The sequence below is a fragment of the Vulpes vulpes genome, chromosome 11 (assembly GCF_048418805.1).
Source record: "Vulpes vulpes isolate BD-2025 chromosome 11, VulVul3, whole genome shotgun sequence".
NCBI lineage: Eukaryota > Metazoa > Chordata > Mammalia > Carnivora > Canidae > Vulpes > Vulpes vulpes.
The window spans coordinates 88808121-88827517 of NC_132790.1; the positions used below are offsets into that span (position 1 = coordinate 88808121).

Consider the following 19397-nt stretch of genomic DNA (forward strand, 5'->3'; position numbering starts at 1 on the left):
AACTCAATTACACAACTTTTGTTTGAGACATCAGAGATGCTGGTCTTTTTTTTCCCCACTGAGCTAAGTGATGTGCTGACATGAGCCTGAAGCCAATTGGGGTCATCACCTGGCTAATACGTATAGAGCCAATCCAGGGGAATTTGAGCTAAGAGATGAATTCTGAGAACACTGTGTTCAAAATCAAGTTATACTCAAAGCTATATTATTCTTAAGGACACTTAGTCACAAAGCCAATAAATTCTTTTAAGCCAGTTTGGGTTAAAACTGGCTTTATAAACAAAAACACTGTAAGTGACATAATTCCTCTTTTTAGACTTCCCAAAAGCTTATAAAGGAATAGAAGGATTCAGAATATCACATATTTGATTATTTCTTATCTTTGAATGTTTGTAGCTATAAGCAGAAGTCATATCCCCTATGTATTCTATATGAATTCTAAAACTTTGCCATTTATCAACACTACCTACCATTTTCTTATCTTCAATGCCAACACTGGAGCTTAGTAGCTGCATGTTAAAAAAAGCCAAAATGCCCAACAACTTAGGTTGCAAATAATCAGCCTAGTGAAAAAAAAAATACATAAAACAGATATTATATTTACAAAGATCAAATTTCATAAATTAAACAATTTATTTAACATCATTTCTATTTCTATATTATTTATGATAGAACATTGGAAGTAATAAGCATTTGGTAGATTTTTCTCTAAAAGTATATTTTTACATCTAGTATTTTAAAAATTAGTGAAATTGGTTTATAAACACCCTGACAAAATATGATTAAACAGTATTTTACAATGAGAAAATCATGAGCTTTTGAATTATGAAATGTGCTGGCATGGGATCCTCAGGATTTTACTCACATAAGGACCCAGAGTGAAGAAAATACTTAAGAAGAAGAACAGAGGGATCCCTGGGTGGCGCAGCGGTTTGGCGCCTGCCTTTGGCCCAGGGCGCAAGCCTGGAGACCCGGGATCGAATCCCACATCGGGCTCCCGGTGCATGGAGCCTGCTTCTCCCTCTGCCTATGTCTCTGCCTCTCTCTCTCTCTCTCTGTGTGACTATCATAAATAAATAAAAATTTAAAGAAAAAAAAAAAGAAGAAGAAGAACAGATAAAGACAAAGTAACTGTCCTTATCTAGAACATTCAGAGCCAAGAGGAGGGGGGAAAAGAGTACTTAAATAAGGAAAAACTAACCTGCCAGAACAATGATCTGACTCAAGGGTCAAAATCCTTTGAGGCAACAGTGGTAGAAGGGTAACAAGGCCATGGAAATCAACACATTTCACTGACCATAGCACTTTGGGTCTCCTGAAGTGAAGAGGATTAAGTCTTTCTCATAAGATGGTCCTAGAGGAAAGGGTATTGGCTTTAAGCCAAACCAGGGTTTGAATCCCAATTCTGACTTATCCAGTGTGTAATGCTGGGTTAAGTTACTTCCCTAAGTTATTTAACTCCTCTGAGTCTATAAAATGAGAAAACCTATTGCACAGAGTTGTTGTAGAGATTAAATAAAATAACATGCATTAAGCACTAATAATATAGTAATATGCTGCTTTTGCTGAAGAAGGCATTGAGAAGCGGCAGCCGTGGCTCTGCACTACTCTGTGGCCATGGGCCTCATCAAGGGCCACAGGTGACTAGGAACAACAGCAGGCCAAGGCACAGCATCAGTCACGGGTACCTCATCAAGCACATCAAGTTCACACGGGACATGATATGAGAGGTGTGCAGCTTTACTCCCTACGGTGGTATGCAATGGAGCCTCTCAAGGTCTCCAAGGATAAGTGCACCCTTAAGATCATCAAGAAAAGGGTGGGGACACACATTCATGCCAAGAGGAAGAGAAAAGAGCTGAGCAATGTCCTAGCAGCCAGGAGGAAAGCAGCAGCCAAGAAGGATTAAACCCCTTTCCTCTGTATGTAATAAATCCTTTTTGGAATTTGGGGGAAAAAAAAGAAGAAAGTGTTATGTTTAAGTTGTTAATATTATTATAGACTGGGAATGTGAGTACTCTGCAAAGAAAAATATTCAAAATATTTACATATGGGCAAGGAAGGGAACAAGAAAAAGAGCTGGGGAGCAGTAGCAAAGTATCTTTGAACTCTAGAAGAAAGTTACATTGCTTGATATTGAGGCACCTGATTTAGGGATCTCCAGATTACCTATACTGCCAAAGGGAGAAGGGTAGGAAGGTGTGTATTAGCGCATAGTAGAGAGTAAGTGAGGTGTTCAACCTGTCTCTCCAGATTAGATACTGGGATAAACTTTTCTCTTGCCAAGCACAGAGAATCATCTGTCAAGCCTAAAATTACATTTAATTTGCAAACTTCTGATTTGAATTAAGACTCAATTTAGGCTTAACAAGCCACAATTCATTAATTGTATGGTTCTAGCCCATGTTTCTTAAAAGAAATGAAGATATAGATGACACTCACAGTCTCTCTACATTCTAATTTTAAAGCTCTTGCATTTAAACAATAGTTCATTAATCTACCACTCACCAAATATTTATTAAGTATGCCTAGAACCCTGTGCCAGGTACAGCTGTACAAAGTAAACAAAGACACTTTCCTCCTATTAGCTTACATGGGAGACTCATAGAAGATATGAAATAAATATGTAAATAAGGTTATGATAAAAGCTATAAGGAAAATACCATTATCACATGATAGGGAAGAACTGGGATGTGAGAGTTTAGATAGGATGATCAGAAAATTCTGAGATCTAAAGAATGAGAAAGATCTAAGAGATTATTCCAAGTGAAAAGACTAAGGCTTCCTCTGAAGCAGGAAAAAGCTTGAGAAAGTTTGTTGTTTAAAAAACACAACAAAAAAAAAAAAAAAAAAAAAAAAACACAACAAAAGTTATAGACCAATATCCCTGATGAACATGGATGCAAAAATTCTCAATAAGATACTAGCCAATAGGATCCAACATTACATTAAGAAAATTATTCACCATGACCAAGTAGGATTTATTCCCGGGACACAAGGCTGGTTCAACATTCGTAAAACAAGCAATGTGATTCATCATATCAGCAAGAGAAAAACCAAGAACCATATGATCCTCTCATTAGATGCAGAGAAAGCATTTGACAAAATACAGCATCCATTCCTGATCAAAACTCTTGAGTATAGGGATAGAGGGAACATTCTTCAACATCTTAAAAGCCATCTAGGAAAAGCCCACAGCAAATATAATTCTCAATGGGGAAGCACTGGGAGCCTTTCCCCTAAGATCAGGAACAGACAGGGATGTCCACTCTCACCACTGCTATTCAACATAGTACTGGAAGTCCTAGCCTCAGCAATCAGACAACAAAAAGACATTAAAGGCATTCGAATTGGCAAAGAAGAAGTTAAACTCTCCCTCTTCGCCGATGACATGAGACTCTACTTAGAAAACCCAAAAGACTCCACCCCAAGATTGCTAGCTAGAACTCATACAGCAATTTGGCAGTATGGCAGGATACAAAATCAATGCCCAGAAATCAGTGGCATTTCTATACACTAACAATGAGACTGAAGAAAGAGAAATTAAGGAGTCAATCCCATTTACAATTGCACCCAAAAGCATAAGATACCTAGGAACAAACCTAACCAAAGAGGTAAAAGGATCTATACCCTAAAAACTATAGAACACTTCTGAAAGAAATTGAGGAAGACACAACGAGATGGAAAAATATTCCATGCTCATGGATTGGCAGAATTAATATTGTGAAAATGTCAATGTTACCCAGGGCAATTTACACGTTTAATGCAATCCCTATCAAAATGCCATGGACTTTCTTCAGAGAGTTAGAACAAATTATTTTAAGATTTGTGTGGAATCAGAAAAGACCCCGAACAGCCAGGGGAATTTTAAAAAAGAAAACCATAGCTGGGGGCATCACAATGTCAGATTTCAGGTTGTACTACAAAGCTGTGGTCATCAAGATAGTGTGGTACTGGCACAAAAACAGACACATAGATCAATGGAACAGATTAGAGAATCCAGAAGTGGACCCTTAACTTTATGGTCAACTAATATTCGATAAAGGAGGAAAGACTATCCACTGGAAGAAAGACAGCCTCTTCAATAAATGGTACTGGGAAAATTGAACATCCACATGCAGAAGAATGAAACTAGACCACTCACTTTCACCATACACAAAGATAAACTCAAAATGGATGAAAGATCTAAATGTTGAGACAAGATTCCATCAAAATCCTACAGGAGAACACAGACAACACCCTTTCTGAACTCGGCCACAGTAACTTCTTGCAAGATACATCCACGAAGGCAAAAGAAACAAAAGCAAAAATGAACTATTGGGACTTCATCAAGATAAGAAGCTTTTGCACAGCAAAGGATACAGTCAACAAAACTCAAAGACAACCTACAGAATGGGAGAAGATATTTGCAAATGACATATCAGATAAAGGGCTAGTTTCCAAGATCTATAAAGAACTTATTAAACTCAACAGCAAAGAAACAAACAATCCAATCATGAAATGGGCAAAAGACATGAACAGAAATCTGACAGAGGAGGACATAGACATGGCCAACACGCACATGAGAAAATGTTCTGCATCACTTACCATCAGGGAAAAACAAATCAAAATCACAATGAGATACCACCTCATACCAGTGAGAATGGGGAAAATTAACAAGGCAGGAAACCACAAATGTTGGAGAGGATGCAGAGAGGGGGGAACCCTCTTACACTGCTGGTGGGAATGTGAACTGGTGCAGCCACTCTGGAAAACTGTGTGGTGGTTCCTCAAAGAGTTAAAAATAGACCTGCCCTAGGACCCAGCAATTGCACTGCTGGGGATTTACCCCAAAGACACAGATACAATGAAATGCCGAGACACCTGCACCCCGATGTTTATAGCAGCAATGTCCACAATAGCCAAACTGTGGAAGGAGCCTTGGTGTCCATCGAAAGATGAATGGATAAAGAAGATGTGGTTTATGTATACAATGGAATATTACTCAGCTATTAGAAATGACAAATATCCACCATTTGCTTCAATGTGGATGGAACTGGAGGGTATTATGCTGAGTGAAATGAGTCAATCAGAGAAGGACAAACATTATATGTTCTCATTCATTTGGGGAATATAAATAATAGTGAAAGGGAATAGAAGGGAAGGGAGAAGAAATGGGTAGGAAATATCAGAAAGGGAGACAGAACATAAAGACTCCTAACTCTGGGAAACAAACTAGGGGTGGTGGAAGGGAAGGAGGCGGTGGGTGGGGGTGAATGGGTGACAGGCACTAAGAGGGGCACTTGACGGGATGAGCACTGGGTGCTATTCTGTATGTTGGCAAATTGAACACCAATAACAAATAAATTGGGATCCCTGGGTGGCGCAGCGGTTTGGCGCCTGCCTTTGGCCCAGGGCGCGATCCTGGAGACCCGGGATCGAATCCCACGTCAGGCTCCCGGTGTATGGAGCCTGCTTCTCCCTCTGCCTGTGTCTCTGCCTCTCTTTCTCTCTCTGTATGACTATCATAAATAAATTAAAAAAAAACAAATAAATTTATTATTAAAAAATAAAATAAAATAAAATTTTGAGAAACTTCAAAAAAATAAATGGTCTTAAAAAAAACACACATAACAAAAGAAACAATAAAGGAAGAAAAGAGTTGCACAATGAAGGTGGAAAGGTACTCCACATACAGCTTTATAGATTTTAAGAGCAATGAAAATCATAAAGGGAATTTATGCAGGGGAATGATATGAGTTTAAGCTATATATATAAAAAAACACACTTCAAATGTTGTGTAAATAAATAACTGAGTAAAGACGTGGGAAAGGAAGAGGGAAAGGAGAGAAAAGTTAGGTTTTTACAGCTGTCCCCGAGAAAGAAGTTGGTCACTTATAAGAGGGGAGTGGCAGCAGAGACTGAAAAATATACTTTGGAGATAGACTTGCTAGGATCTGCACTTAAAAATAAAGGATGAAGAAACTGGAGGGTTCATGAATGCCTCCCAAGTTTTAATTTAGCAACTAGGTAGACATGTTCCATTTCCTGAGATAGGAAAGACTAGGAGAAAAACAGGTTGAGGAGGGAAAATAAGGATTTCTAATAGACATGCTATGTTGGACTGATTTGAGATGCATAAAAGATAGGTAAGTAGAGATGACAAAGAGAAAGTTGGACAGTTTGTCAACCCCTCTCACCTTTAGATCCATTGTCTGCCCTGCTCTGTGCCTGGGAGGCTAACCAGATTTCATTATTCAAGATCCCTTTCAACTGATTTCCCAATGAATTCAGTCAACAGGAAGCACCAGAGAGAACAGAGATCAAGAGGAGAGAGTATGGGATTTATAATTCCTGCTCCCTCTGGGTTTTGAGGTGGTTCTGGCACTGTCCACATCGCTCTACAATGACAACTCTCTCCCTGAACCATGGCTCTAAGCTTTCAACTAGGTTTGGAAACACCATTTCTCCTTGGCCAGGACTAAGGGGAGCCTAAATTTTCTACTATTCCTAGTCCCTATGTTCCTTAACATTCCCTACTGGTTCTCTTATCTTTGCCCATGACAATGAAAATAGACTTTTCTTCAAATTATTTTCAGTAAAACATTTATGTGAGCCATCTGTTTCCTGCCAGGACCTAACTTGTATAAACCCACAGGTCCAAAGCTCAGGAGAGGTCTGGATGGAAATCACAGCTATGAAGTCATCAAAATATAAACCATATTAAGCAAAGGACCAGATGAGACTAGATACTCTCTCCCTTAAGGAGAGAATGTCACTAGAGAAAAAGATTCAATTACATAGTCCTGAATCAATCTAACATTTAAAGGATAAAGAGGGTAGGAGCCTATAAAGACTGAGCAGACAGTTTAAAAAAAAAAAAGAAAAGAAAAAAAGTGTGGTATGACATAAGCCACAAGGGAAAGAATGGTCAGTTGTATTGAACATTACTGAAAGGTTAAAGAAGATAGGAAAAGAGAAGTAACCATTGGATTTGACATCAGAAAGACTGTTTTTGACCTGGATAAGAATTTCAGTGAAATAGAACAGAATTAGATTGAAACAAAGAATGCGTGGGAAATGAGAAAGAAGAGATAGAAACCTCTCAAGATATTTTGCTAATAGCCCTCTGAGTCTCTTGAAGGAATTAGAGCAATCAAAAGAAAAAAAATAGTAAGCTGAAGATTTATATATATTTTTTCACATGAAGAAGTGATTGCACATACAAACTTAAGATAGGAAAAGATAAAAGGGATAACAGATCTTCTAACTCTCCCTCAAATACAATGGATTTTAAATATAGTTAGAACTTATAAAGTTAGTATGTTGGGCCAAACAGGTAGATGTGAGTAGGGGGTGGGGGGAGTCACAAATGTATATTCTAATCTATAGTTAAAAAGTAGTGAAAAAAAGTTAATTTGAACTGTTCTACCCAGTGACAAAATAAAATCTACAATCACTTCAAAACACATATTTTTCAACACTAATATATGTTAATACCTTGCTGTAACCATGTGATTTAAATCATTAACCTTTTCAAAATAAAAATCCCAATTTGAAATTTAAATAAATCTCTAGCATTTGGAAAATGCATATAATACCTGTTTCTCCAATTTCACAATTAAGCTACAAAAAGGCAAAAAAAACGAACCAAAAACCCGTTTAAACACTCCTTACCATTAGTTCAGGTGATGTGATCTCTCTGGGGCCCTGATATGGATCATCACTAGATGCAAATGAGGCAAGTATTGACAAACCATTGAAAACCTGTTGATAGTGTTCTCCAATACGTAGCAATAATTCATTATGCAATCCTTGGAAATCTTGTCTCAATAGACTCCCCAGTTCAATTTCTGTTTCATTCTAATCCAAAGACACATTAAAAAAAAAAAAATAGGCTTTTCAAAATAAGTATATTGTTCTTAACACAATATCAGTAAATCAGAAGATCTAGCTCATCTGACAAGATTTACTAATGGTATTTTTTAAAAGGCATTGGAAAAGGATTCTAATCTCATTTTCTCCTGGTAGGTCTCCAATGAGCTACCAGTAATGAAGAAAAGTGATCAGACTTTATTTTCGAGTAAAATTTTAAAAAGGAAGTCCCAGTTTTCTTAAAATATCACTGATTCATTAGTCATACATACATAACTCTTGGGTGAAAATATTACTAATAGCAGCTTAGAGCAGTCTTCCTGGTCAGACTGTTTGAATTTATTTATTTTTTTAAAAATTTTTATTTATTTATAATAGTCACACAGAGAGAGAGAGAGAGAGAGAGGCAGAGACATAGGCAGAGGGAGAAGCAGGCTCCATGCACCAGGAGCCTGACGTGGGATTCGATCCCGGGTCTCCAGGATCGTGCTCTGGGCCAAAGACAGACGCCAAACCGCTGCGCCACCCAGGGATCCCCAGACTGTTTGAATTTAAATTCCAGCTTTGCCCCCTGTTAGTTGTGCTGTGACCTGGACAAGTTACCTAATCTGACCTCTTTCTGCCTTAGTTTTGTCATCTATAACATGGAAAAATAATGGCATCTATCTCACCAGATAACTATGAAGACTAAATGAAATTCTTTAGTAAAGTTCTGACAAGTAGGAAAATATTATCATTCATCCTCTACAATACAGATTTTCTTTCTCAAAATAAATATACACACTCAATATTCAATAATTCTCATGTGGAAAGAAATCTGTTGCTACCATATCATGAAACACATGAAATAAATTAACATCACAGAAAATAGTAGTCACATATACATATCTGACAGTTTCTCCTGTTTCTGTTTAGACTCATATTTTTTCAGAGATATTGTTACTACTGTGCCTGGCTGGCTCAGTCAGTTAAGCATCTGACTCTTGATTTCAGCTCAGGTCATGATCTCGGGGTTCTGGGATAGAGCCTGGTGCCCCATGTGTTGGGCTCCATGCTCAGTGGGGAGTCTGCTTGTCCTTCTGCCCTTCTCCACTGCTCATGCTCACGTGCACACTCTCAAATAAATAATAAAATCTTAAAAAAAATTCTCTCCCCCAACCCCCCTACATGCTCTCTATAAATAAATAAATAGATAGATAGATAGATAGATAGATAGATATCATTGCTAGTATGACACCAAAAAAGAAGTATAAGCTATAAATGTTAAAAAAGAGTAAAAGACTGGGCCCAACTGTAATCTGAGCACTACATAACTAACACAAACATTATGCCATAGTTGAGGCTGCCTCTTTCTGTAAATATAATTATTTGAATATCATTAGCCAACTTAGAGGTCCAATCAAAAAATTCTAAAATGAGGGGTGCCTGGCTGGCTCACTCAGAAGAACATGTAACTCTTGATCTTGGGGGAGTGAGTTGAATTCCATACTGGGTATAGAGATTACTAAAAAATAAACTAAAAAAAATCTGAAATGAAATGATTTGAGAACTTGATCCATGAATGGATGATTATCATATGCCATAATGGTGAAATGATCAAAGAAAATAACAAAAGAATAATTCTATTTAATATGCTCCTCTAGGGATCCCTGGGTGGCGCAGCGGTTTGGCGCCTGCCTTTGGCCCAGGGCGCGATCCTGGAGACCCAGGATCGAATCCCACGTCCGGCTCCCAGTGCATGGAGCCTGCTTCTCCCTCTGCCTATGTCTCTGCCTCTCTCTCTCTCACTGTGTGCCTATCATAAATAAATAAAAATAAAAAAAAAAAAATATGCTCCTCTAGGACCAAAACAAAGCTTGCTTACATAATACTATTTGCACTTCTATTAATATAGAATATGCTATAAATTACCCACTCTCCTTTCTACAAGAATGTTACAATAGCTTTCCTATAAAGCTAATTTAAACAAAAGAGTAAAATATATACATTTAATTACCTTTAGATAATGAAGGGCACGTTCTAATTCATCCTTGGAACAGGAACAGACCAAATGAGAAAAAATATATTTGAAGTTATTTATTAAAATCTCTCTACGATTGACATTTAATTGTTTTCCTAAAGTTCGAATGAGAGCAGAAGCTGCAGGGCTTGCTTTGGCAGCAAGGTCAGGGAGCAGAACTTGTAATGTCCTCTGAAAAAGAAACGTTACAATTACTAAAAAGTACATTTGCCCAGGTAATAACATATTCACATAAGTTAGGTGCAAAAATATTTTAAAATGCCAAATAAAATTGTAGTCCAAATGTCATGCTTGACTTCAGATTTACCATTTATTCATCCAACAGATATTACTGAACATCTACTATGATTCAGAAACTACAGATACTGATACAAAAAAATTGCCAAGATTCCTGATAGCACAGAGTTCACACTGTAGCTAATGTATAAGTATAAGCTAATATATGTAAAGAAAATAATTTTTCATAGGTATGTGTTAAAATATACTCATGCTCTAAGGCAGAAGTTTCAAGTTTGATTTATTATTTGGGCTAACGAGGATTTAGACAAGCAAGAGTAACCATATATACAAAATTTTAAGTTTCTTTTTTTTAAATATTTTTTAGGGATCCCTGGGTGGCGCAGCGGTTTAGCGCCTGCCTTTGGCTCAGGGCGCAATCCTGGAGACCCGGGATCGAATCCCACATCGGGCTCCCGGTGCATGGAGCCTGCTTCTCTCTCTGCCTGTGTCTCTGCCTCTGTCTCTCTCTCTCTTTCTCTGTGTGACTATCATAAATAAATAAAAAATTTTTAAAAAAAATATTTTTTATTTATTTATTCATGAGAGACAGACAGAGAGAGAGAGAGGCGCAGAGACACAGCCAGAGGGAGAAGCAGGCTCCATGCAGGGAGCCCGATGTGGGACTTGATCCCGGGTCTCCAGGATCACGCCCTGGGCTGAAGGTGGTGCTAAACCTCTGAGCCACCCAGGCTGCCCTTGTGTTTTTTTAATTAAAAAGTTGATGCTGAAAACAAAACAAAACAAAACAAAAAAGTTGATGCTGGGGCAGCCTAGGTGGCCCAGTGGTTTAGTGCCGCCTTCAGCCTGGGGTGTGATCCTGGAGACCCGGGATCGAGTCCCACGTCGGGCTCGCTGCATGGAGCCTGCTTCTCCCTCTGCCTGTGTCTCTGCGCCTCTCTCTCTGTGTCTCTCATGAATAAATAAATAAAGTCTTTAAAAAAAAAAAAGTTGATGCTGCAATATTAATAAAACCATTTTAACACATCATCTCAACATGGCAAAAATATCTATTTTGATTTTGATCTATTTCCTTTAAGATCTTATTCATTAAATATACAAAAAATTCCAAACAAAAAATGGTTGGCCTTTCATTTATTCAGTAAACATGTATCTAAAGAACACCTACTACATGTCAGTCACTATCCTAGATACTGGAGATATAACAGTAAACAAGACAGGTCCTGCCCTCAGAGATGCTTACATCTTACTTGTATTATATCTTTCAACTTAATATTAATCATGCAAGACTGATACAACATTTTAAGGTAGTATACAAAGTATTAATAATTATTATATTAATGGTTCCATAATAGTTTATAACCTTAATATCAGACAGTTTCTTTTCAGGGTTTTGTTTAGTTTTGCTGTTAGGAAAATGTTGCAATAAACACCTGTACTTTTTGGTTCCCAGAGTGAAATTACTGAATGAAAAGATAAGAACATCTTTATAATCCTTATTGTATACTATCATATTTCCTTCTAGGATTTGAGCAATTTATAGGCAGTTTAAGTTTGTTTAAAATATAGTAATATAATAGGGAGAAATACTCACTTTTGACAGTATGAATCCCTATTCTAACTTATTAAGGGTAACCATAACTTTGCCCTTGGGAAAAGGTAAGAAGAAGAGAATCTACCTTATCCATCTTTCAAACCTCAACCCTAATGACATTTTGAAGACTTCTAAGCCACTCCATACTACAAACTGTCATCTGAAATCACAGAAGGTCAAAAATACCAATAGTTTTGTACTATATTACTCTAATGTCTTAGGGGTAAAAATGATATTAGACTGTGCATTACGAATGGAACCAATCATAGCACTGAAGACATAAGGATTCAGTCAACTGAATTAGTTATCATTAATCAATTAGTATTAACCTTTCAGAATAACTAACCATATAGAATAACTCAAATTAATATGAACTTAAATTTTATAAGTAACAGTATATCAAAGTCAAAAGAAAACATGTAAATCTGAACATCTAGGATCTATAAGCTCCTCAATGTACTTGTCAGTTTTTCTTTAAAATAAGACAAGAATGGAATAAACACAAAATATTGAATTGAAAACCTCAAGTAAGTCAACTACACTTTACAACTTACAGTAAGGAAACGATTAAGATCAGGAAAGTCAAAAACATTGGCAATTTCAGACAAGGTATTTAAAGCCATTTCTCTCTGGTGAGCCACATCTTGTTTCCGCATCTCAGCATTCTGGCATGGAGTACTAGGAAGCGCTGTCATCTGACTGGAATGGAGGGACTCTACTAAAAACTAGAGCAAAACAATCTGTTAATTTTCATACAAGGAAGGAACTTTAACAGATACTCTCTAAGCTAACATAAAGGACATTATCAGCACTCTAAACATATTACCTGAATTAGCTCATTCAATTTTTATTTAACAAACTTTAATGAGGTAGATTATGTCATAATCTCCCTTTTACAGATGGAGTAACCAGGTTTAGTTAAGAAATTTAAATTTCTTAACTACTAACAGGGCAAAGCCAGTATATTAACATATCCTAACTTTTCAGCCATGAATTGAAACAACCTTTTTTAAAACAAACGTTATCTATAATATCAAGCCATAAAAAAGTTTATCATCACTAAAAGAGAGGCTAAAACAGAGAAGCATTTAACAGATTAACAACAGGGCATAATAATTCAATATAAGATGATTTTTCTCCTCTCCCATTTATAATACACATCTTCAGACCAAGATCATAAAATCTAAAACTCTAAGATTTAGGTTCTCTTAAATACACTGAATATATCATTAAAAAAATATATATCCTTTAGGGGCACCTGGCTGGCTCAGTGGGTTAATAAACAGTTGCTTTTGGATCAGATCACTATCCTGTCGTCCTGGGAATCAAACCCACATGGGGCTCCCTGCTCAGCAAGTGAATCTGCTTCTCCCTATCCCTCTGCCCATCGCCCTGCTTATGCTCTCACTCTCTTTCTCTAATACATAAATAAAATCTTAAAAAATTAAAAAATAAATAAAAATATATCCTTTAAAGCAAGACAAATAATATGTATATACAGTTTTTTGGTGGTGTTTTTTTTTTTTTTTTTTTTTAAAGTTCTTGCAAAGTACTGCTATTTCCTATAGACAAGGCCAATGCTACTCTCACCTGACAGATGGGTTTCTTATACTGGCTGAAAAAGTTTTGTAGTTTAACACTCTTAGCTGCAACTAGAGCTCTGATTTCTGTATATGCTGCTCCAGAGACAGATGCTGACTTGGATAATAAACAATGCAATAAGTGCAAAAGTGCAAAAGGTACCAAATCTCCTTTTGCTGCTCTAAAAAAAAAAGAAAAAGAAAAAACAAGTTATTGTCAATGTCTCAAATATAAATGGAAACCCATAAAAAAATACATTTGATATCACATTTCTTTCTACAATATCACATCTATCACACCACCATTTCTAACATGAGGCAAACAAAAAAAGTATAAAACTGCTGCCAAGTATACCTTCCAATATCCCCTGTTGTAAGAATCAAGGTATCCTTCAACTCATTATTTCTTGAGATTTGAGCATGTGTATATGCTTCCTTCATTCTTAAGACAAAAAGCTAGAATAATAAAATTAATTAGTTAAAGAATTTTTTTAGAGCCAGGTTAATGAAAATACAAATGTTTAAAGATAAGAAACTATCAACCTCTTTTATAAATCCATCCTCAGAGTCTAAGGATTCCAATATATGCTTGATATTTCCACTAAAAGCCACTCTAACATCCTTGTCTGGATCTTCCATTAAATTTAATAAGGTTCCAAGAACTGTTTTCACATCTGTTTCATCTTCTCTAAAATCAAGATGCTTACAAAGATGATATAGATTATCTATGAAAGCTAAAGGGTGAGAGCATACAATGCACAATTTAACACATGAAATATCAAAGTTTTACAGTAAAATTATCCATAAACAATATACAAAGAATTCTAACTTGCCTTATAATGTCAATATTTAAATTAGTAGAGCACACAGAATTGTGGAAGATTAAAATACTTACAAATTTAAATTTACGTAATATCTAATAAGAGTTATACGTAATTTGAATCTAAAATAAATTCTAGATTTTTTTATTTTTATTTTTTAAGGTTTTATTTATTTATTCATGAGAGACACACAAGAGAGAGGCAGAGACATAGGTAGAGGGAGAAGCAGGCTCCCTGTGTGAGGAGCCTGATGTGGAACTTGATACCAGGATCCAAGGATCACACCCTGAGCCAAAGGCAAAAGCTCAACCACTGAGCCACCCAGATGCCCCTAGATTTTTTTAAGTTCTAAATGACTAGTCACTTAGATTTTGTAGATCATTATATTTTACCAAGATGGACTTCAAAGCACATTGCACTAATCTGCAGTGCCTGGGTAGCTTAGTTGGCTAAGTGTCCGACTCTTGATTTCAGCTCAGGTCATGATCTCAGGGTTATGAGACTGAGCCCGGCCCTGCGCTGGGTGTGGTGCCTGCTTGAGATTCTCTCTCTCCCTCTCTCTGCTCCTCTCCACCCTCTAGAAAAATTTTTCACTAATCCAAAGAACTGTGAACTAAGGGCAATCTTTGCCTTACTGTTAATCTTATAAGATTTGGGGAATTCTAAAAACTACCTATTATATATTATTTTGAAAACTTGAGAACAGTTGCCACTTACACCCAAACAAATGGATCTCACAAGTATTCTTGTAAATCTTGTGCTTTCAACAAACTCGTAGATCATTACCATTGGAAAATGGCTAAGAAGATATAACCTGTATACAGTCCTCGGTTGGGCAAAGTATCTAATAATTTGAAGTTCTGAGGTCCAAGGTAGTGTAGCAGTGGACACATTAGGAAGGTCCTTGGTATCACTAAAGAGGATACAGAATATTGAACCTCACGATACTGAAGCAAATGCCAGGTATCCCGAAGTAGACTACCAAATTAAACGATCATTTAAAAATCTAAAAATTGGGCAGCCCCAGTGGCTCAGCAGTTTAGCATCGCCTTTAGCCCAGGGCATGATCCTGGAGACCCGGGATTGAGTCCCACGTCAGGCTCCCTGCATGGAGCCTGCTTCTCCCTCTGCCTGTGTCTCTGCCTCTCTGTCTGTGTCTCTCATGAATAAATAATAAAATAAAATATTAAAAAAAATAAAAAAATAAATAAAAACCCAAAAATTACTTCCCTTTTTAGTTCTGTGATGGTCTAATACCAGACATCCTTTTATAAGTAATCATTACATGACTACTGAACCTATCAAGCATATTTAATTTTGTAAGGCTTCAAGCTAATTCTATCACTGACTTTAAAGAGTTTTAAAAGATTTTAAATATTTAATAAATCATAATAAATCACTCACCAAGTTTCACTGGACTAGGTGTTTTTTTTCTCAATAGGAAAAGGAATGGCTTGCAAATGGAAGCTTTTAGTTGAGAAGATGAACATTCATGTTGAGATGCAACTTTTAGATTTTTACAGAAAAGGTCAGTATGTCCATGTTCAGAGAAAGGTTCTGTTAAGGAACTTGTCAAATGAAACATGCCATGAAGTGTACAGACAAGTTGACCAAGAATAGAGGCAAATTCTCTCTTGACAAAGTCAGAATCATCTTTGACTTTATCTCTGGGGAGAAAAAAGAGAAGGTACTAATTAAACTTTACTTTATTTTGTGGTCTAACTAGTCTTGCTTAATTTGGGCAAAAGTAATGGTAAGACAAAGCCTAGAAGGAAGAAAATTTGAATTCCAAAACTAAAAGCAACATTTGCTCTATATACCTAGCAATATACATATATTTACATATAGTATAATCTATCCAATCAAGTTATATATTCAAATTAAAATATTAATACATACATAAGAATCTTGGGAACTCTGTTACATGAATTTTGCTGCTGCAATAAGATAAAAAATCCATTAACACAACTAGCCCGGATTACTTCATGGGAGCTCTGTAGGGCCCAGCTATAAATTGCTGTTCTCCATTCAAGGAATATTCTTCTTGGAAACAAAGTTAGAAGAAACACACACCGTGACTGTGCCTGTGGTGCTGAAAAAATTAAGTCTATTAAACAAGATTTCTAAATGTTAATTATATTATATATATATTAAAACACATATTCAGTTTATATACATATTTATTTTTGTTGTAAAGTCAAGTAACATTTATTTATTTTTTTGTCAAGTAACATTTAAAATACAAATAATACTTAATCAAAAGCTTCTTTTTCAAAAATAAGGCATGGACACTGAAAAAGATGTATATACAATCTTACTAGATAACCAGAGAAATGCAACTAAAAATCATACCCATCAGAAGCAAAAATAATTTTAGTTACCTCGACATTTTTTTTTTTGACAGCAAACATTTAAAAGTCTGACAAAGTGAGGATGTGAAACAAGGAACTGTCATATTCTGCTAAGAGGAATGTAAACTGGAATGGCATCTTTGCAGAGCAATGTTGCAGAACAGATATAGGGATATGCAAATCCAATAATTTGTTCAATTTGTTACTTTTTACAAATATAACTCCTCTCTGAATTGTTAAAAATGTACTTCCTCTTTTAATTATTGAAAAGACAGCAATGTGTTAGACATCCCATATAGAGAGGAGTTAAACCACACACATAGAATTTTGTGACCACTTACAGTAGCTATCTGAAATCCTCTGGCTTAATGCTAAAAGATTAGTGGCAAATGTGGTCAACTTTAAAGACCCATCATCAGAATGAGAATGAATCCACGGAAGTGAGAGCATTCCACATAAATCTTCTAGAATATGATCTTCAAATGAAGTTTTCACTGTAGAAACACAGAACAGGTGATTAATTGTATCTTTTTCCTTAATCATACTTACCTGTCTTTTTTTATTTTTTCAATAAAAATAAATGTTCTAAACATCAAGTGGAATTATAGCATTCAATAAACAAAGATTCTTAATTAGAGATGATGTTCTGGGGTCTGTGAACCCAAAGAAATTAAATGTGACTTTATAAAAAATATGCATCCATGCATTTTTTAGAAGGATCATAAAACATTCTTCAGAAAATCTCAAATAAAAAAATTAAATAGTTATAAGTAACTTCTATTACCTGAAAAAGAGTAATAAATCCAAGTATTACACAAACTTGGAAGTTAGAAATTACTGAATTAATTACTGAATTACTGAAATAGAACTAGAACTAAAATCAAGAAAAAACTGTTGGGTATTCCAAACATTTGTGCATTTAGGCCTTAGGCAAAGAGAAAGCCTATTTCAATATTGATCATCTTTAAAGGTTATTTTATTCTACTGTTTATATTTATACTTACTGTGAATATAAATCAGAGCATCATATATTTTCACCACTTTATCAATAACTGCCTCCAGGTCAGGTTTCTGAACAGATTCTAACAAACTTCTACAGCTCTTAAGCACTTTTGTGTAAAAATCCAAAGACATCCAAGTTATCTCTACTGAAGGTTTCTTCTTACATTTCTGACGACAGTCCCTAAAATTATGGCTGCAGTTAATACATTTTAAGACACAGAATTACAATCAATTTTGTTATAGTCCAACCTAATATTGAAGTAAGCCAAAAGAAATTTTGAGTATAAAACTAATAGTTTAAACCAATTCAAAGTAAATATATGCAAATTAATTAATATGCATTATTATTTTAAGTTTAATCTCTTTATGTCAGTCTAAATCACTCTTATGATCTGATAACTAAAATTATCCTAGGATATTTAAATGTGGTATCACCAGGCTTAAAATGACAGAAGATAGCTCTGCATCATTATTAACTGGCTTAGTAAACATTTTCTTAATAACAGAAGAGTAGATTGCAGCCTAATCAGCTATTCCTTCAAGTTGCCTCAAATTCCAAATTTACTGCAGTCTGAATTAATATAGTTTCTTTAAAATGTCCTTCATAATTTTTTATTGGCTAGTTAAAAGAATTAAAAAATACAGAATGATCATGTAAAATCTAACAAGATTTTGGTCTGTAACTTAGCAGTAAAATTAAGACTAAATCTTCAGAGAAAATTCACACTTGTTTCTTCTAATAGACTAATCAACCCATATTAAGAATACTAAACTGAAAAGATACTTCTAATGAGTTCTAAATCCCTACTCCTATCAAAGGGAAATGTTTTGACGGTTTGACTAAAACAACACTGGCTTTTGAGTTAAATAAAAATGTGCTCTGCTACTTTCTAGAAAAGTACAAAGTACTTTGCCCAGAAGTTAGCTTAGGCAAAAAGAGTCTTGTTACAGGAAGTAATCAAAAGGATGAAACCACTAGTTGACCCTCAAACTGGACCCGGCCATCAGAGTCTCCTTACCCCCCCTTCCTGTCCTTGGAATGTATACTCTGCCTACTAGTCCCACAGTGGGAGCTGTTCCAAGGACTTAGCCTTGAGAGTAAGGTGGTGTTGAGACCATCTGGACTGAATACATGACTTAACCCCATTAATCCTCCATATAAACTTCTAGGATTCTAGAAGGTGAGTTGAGAGTTTGTCTTTCACAATTGCTGAAGACAAACTCTGTAGGTAAGCTCCCTTACAAAACCTGCCACCTACCAATCTGGGGTGGTCTGCCTCTTTCTTCAATCTCTCCTTGCCCTGTGCATATAGACCAATATACAAACCAACAGGCCTCCAAGCCTCAATCTCTAATTTGTAAAGTAGGTATAATAGCACTTGACTTACAGAACTGTTATAAAGATTAAATAATATATATATAGCACTTAATACAGTACCCATCATTTAGCAGGTAATCAATAAAAAACAAATTTTTTTCATTTCACTGAAAATCTGTTCTAAGGTCACACAAATAGAACAAATAATGAGGTTTCCTAAAACAATAAATCCAAATTTATTACACACAATCCACTCAGAAAATACAAGTTGTTTTACCAGTCCATGTTATGATGCGAACAATGAACAGTACATAGAGCAGTCAGTTGAAGGACAATAGTGATTCCTTCTAAAGTTGCAATAACAGGATTCTTTAGACCATTGTATTCAAGGAAAATCTGAAGGGATTCAGCTTTCTGTTTCAGTGCACTCCATAAAATGCTCTTTTTGTTCATATCCACATGTTTAATTCTGTAATTAATTATAACCATAACATAAAGATATTCGTATTTAATATAAATTTGGTTCCAATGTGAAAAATATTTAAAACAAAAGATAACATGCAATGCCAACTACTGAGATTTATAGTACAGTATATTTAAAACAACTTTCAGTGCAAACT

General features: G+C 35.6%; 1 protein-coding gene and 1 pseudogene across 6 annotated transcripts in view; one reads left to right on the plus strand and one right to left on the minus strand.

The window, feature by feature from the left end:
- Positions 1-19397, minus strand: part of ATR (ATR checkpoint kinase) — a 93798-nt gene that overhangs the window by 61969 nt on the left and 12432 nt on the right. For 5 of the 6 annotated variants that reach the window (XR_011995293.1, XR_011995292.1, XM_072727056.1 and 2 more), the window contains exons 6-17: positions 19055-19246; positions 17462-17652; positions 16799-16951; positions 16006-16198; positions 15511-15773; positions 13829-14019; positions 13641-13741; positions 13296-13467; positions 12260-12430; positions 9851-10045; positions 7657-7842; positions 471-563 (exon numbers count right to left, since the gene is read on the minus strand). Coding sequence is in view for 4 of the 6 variants with exons in the window: in XM_072727056.1 (XP_072583157.1) it covers positions 471-563; positions 7657-7842; positions 9851-10045; positions 12260-12430; positions 13296-13467; positions 13641-13741; positions 13829-14019; positions 15511-15773; positions 16006-16198; positions 16799-16951; positions 17462-17652; positions 19055-19246 (2101 nt within the window). In the remaining 2 variants the exon portion in view is untranslated. The remainder of the gene's footprint in view (positions 1-470; positions 564-7656; positions 7843-9850; positions 10046-12259; positions 12431-13295; positions 13468-13640; positions 13742-13828; positions 14020-15510; positions 15774-16005; positions 16199-16798; positions 16952-17461; positions 17653-19054; positions 19247-19397) is intronic. The other variant, XM_026018512.2, reaches the window with a different exon arrangement.
- On the plus strand, positions 1477-1909 carry LOC112934972 (large ribosomal subunit protein eL36 pseudogene; annotated as a pseudogene).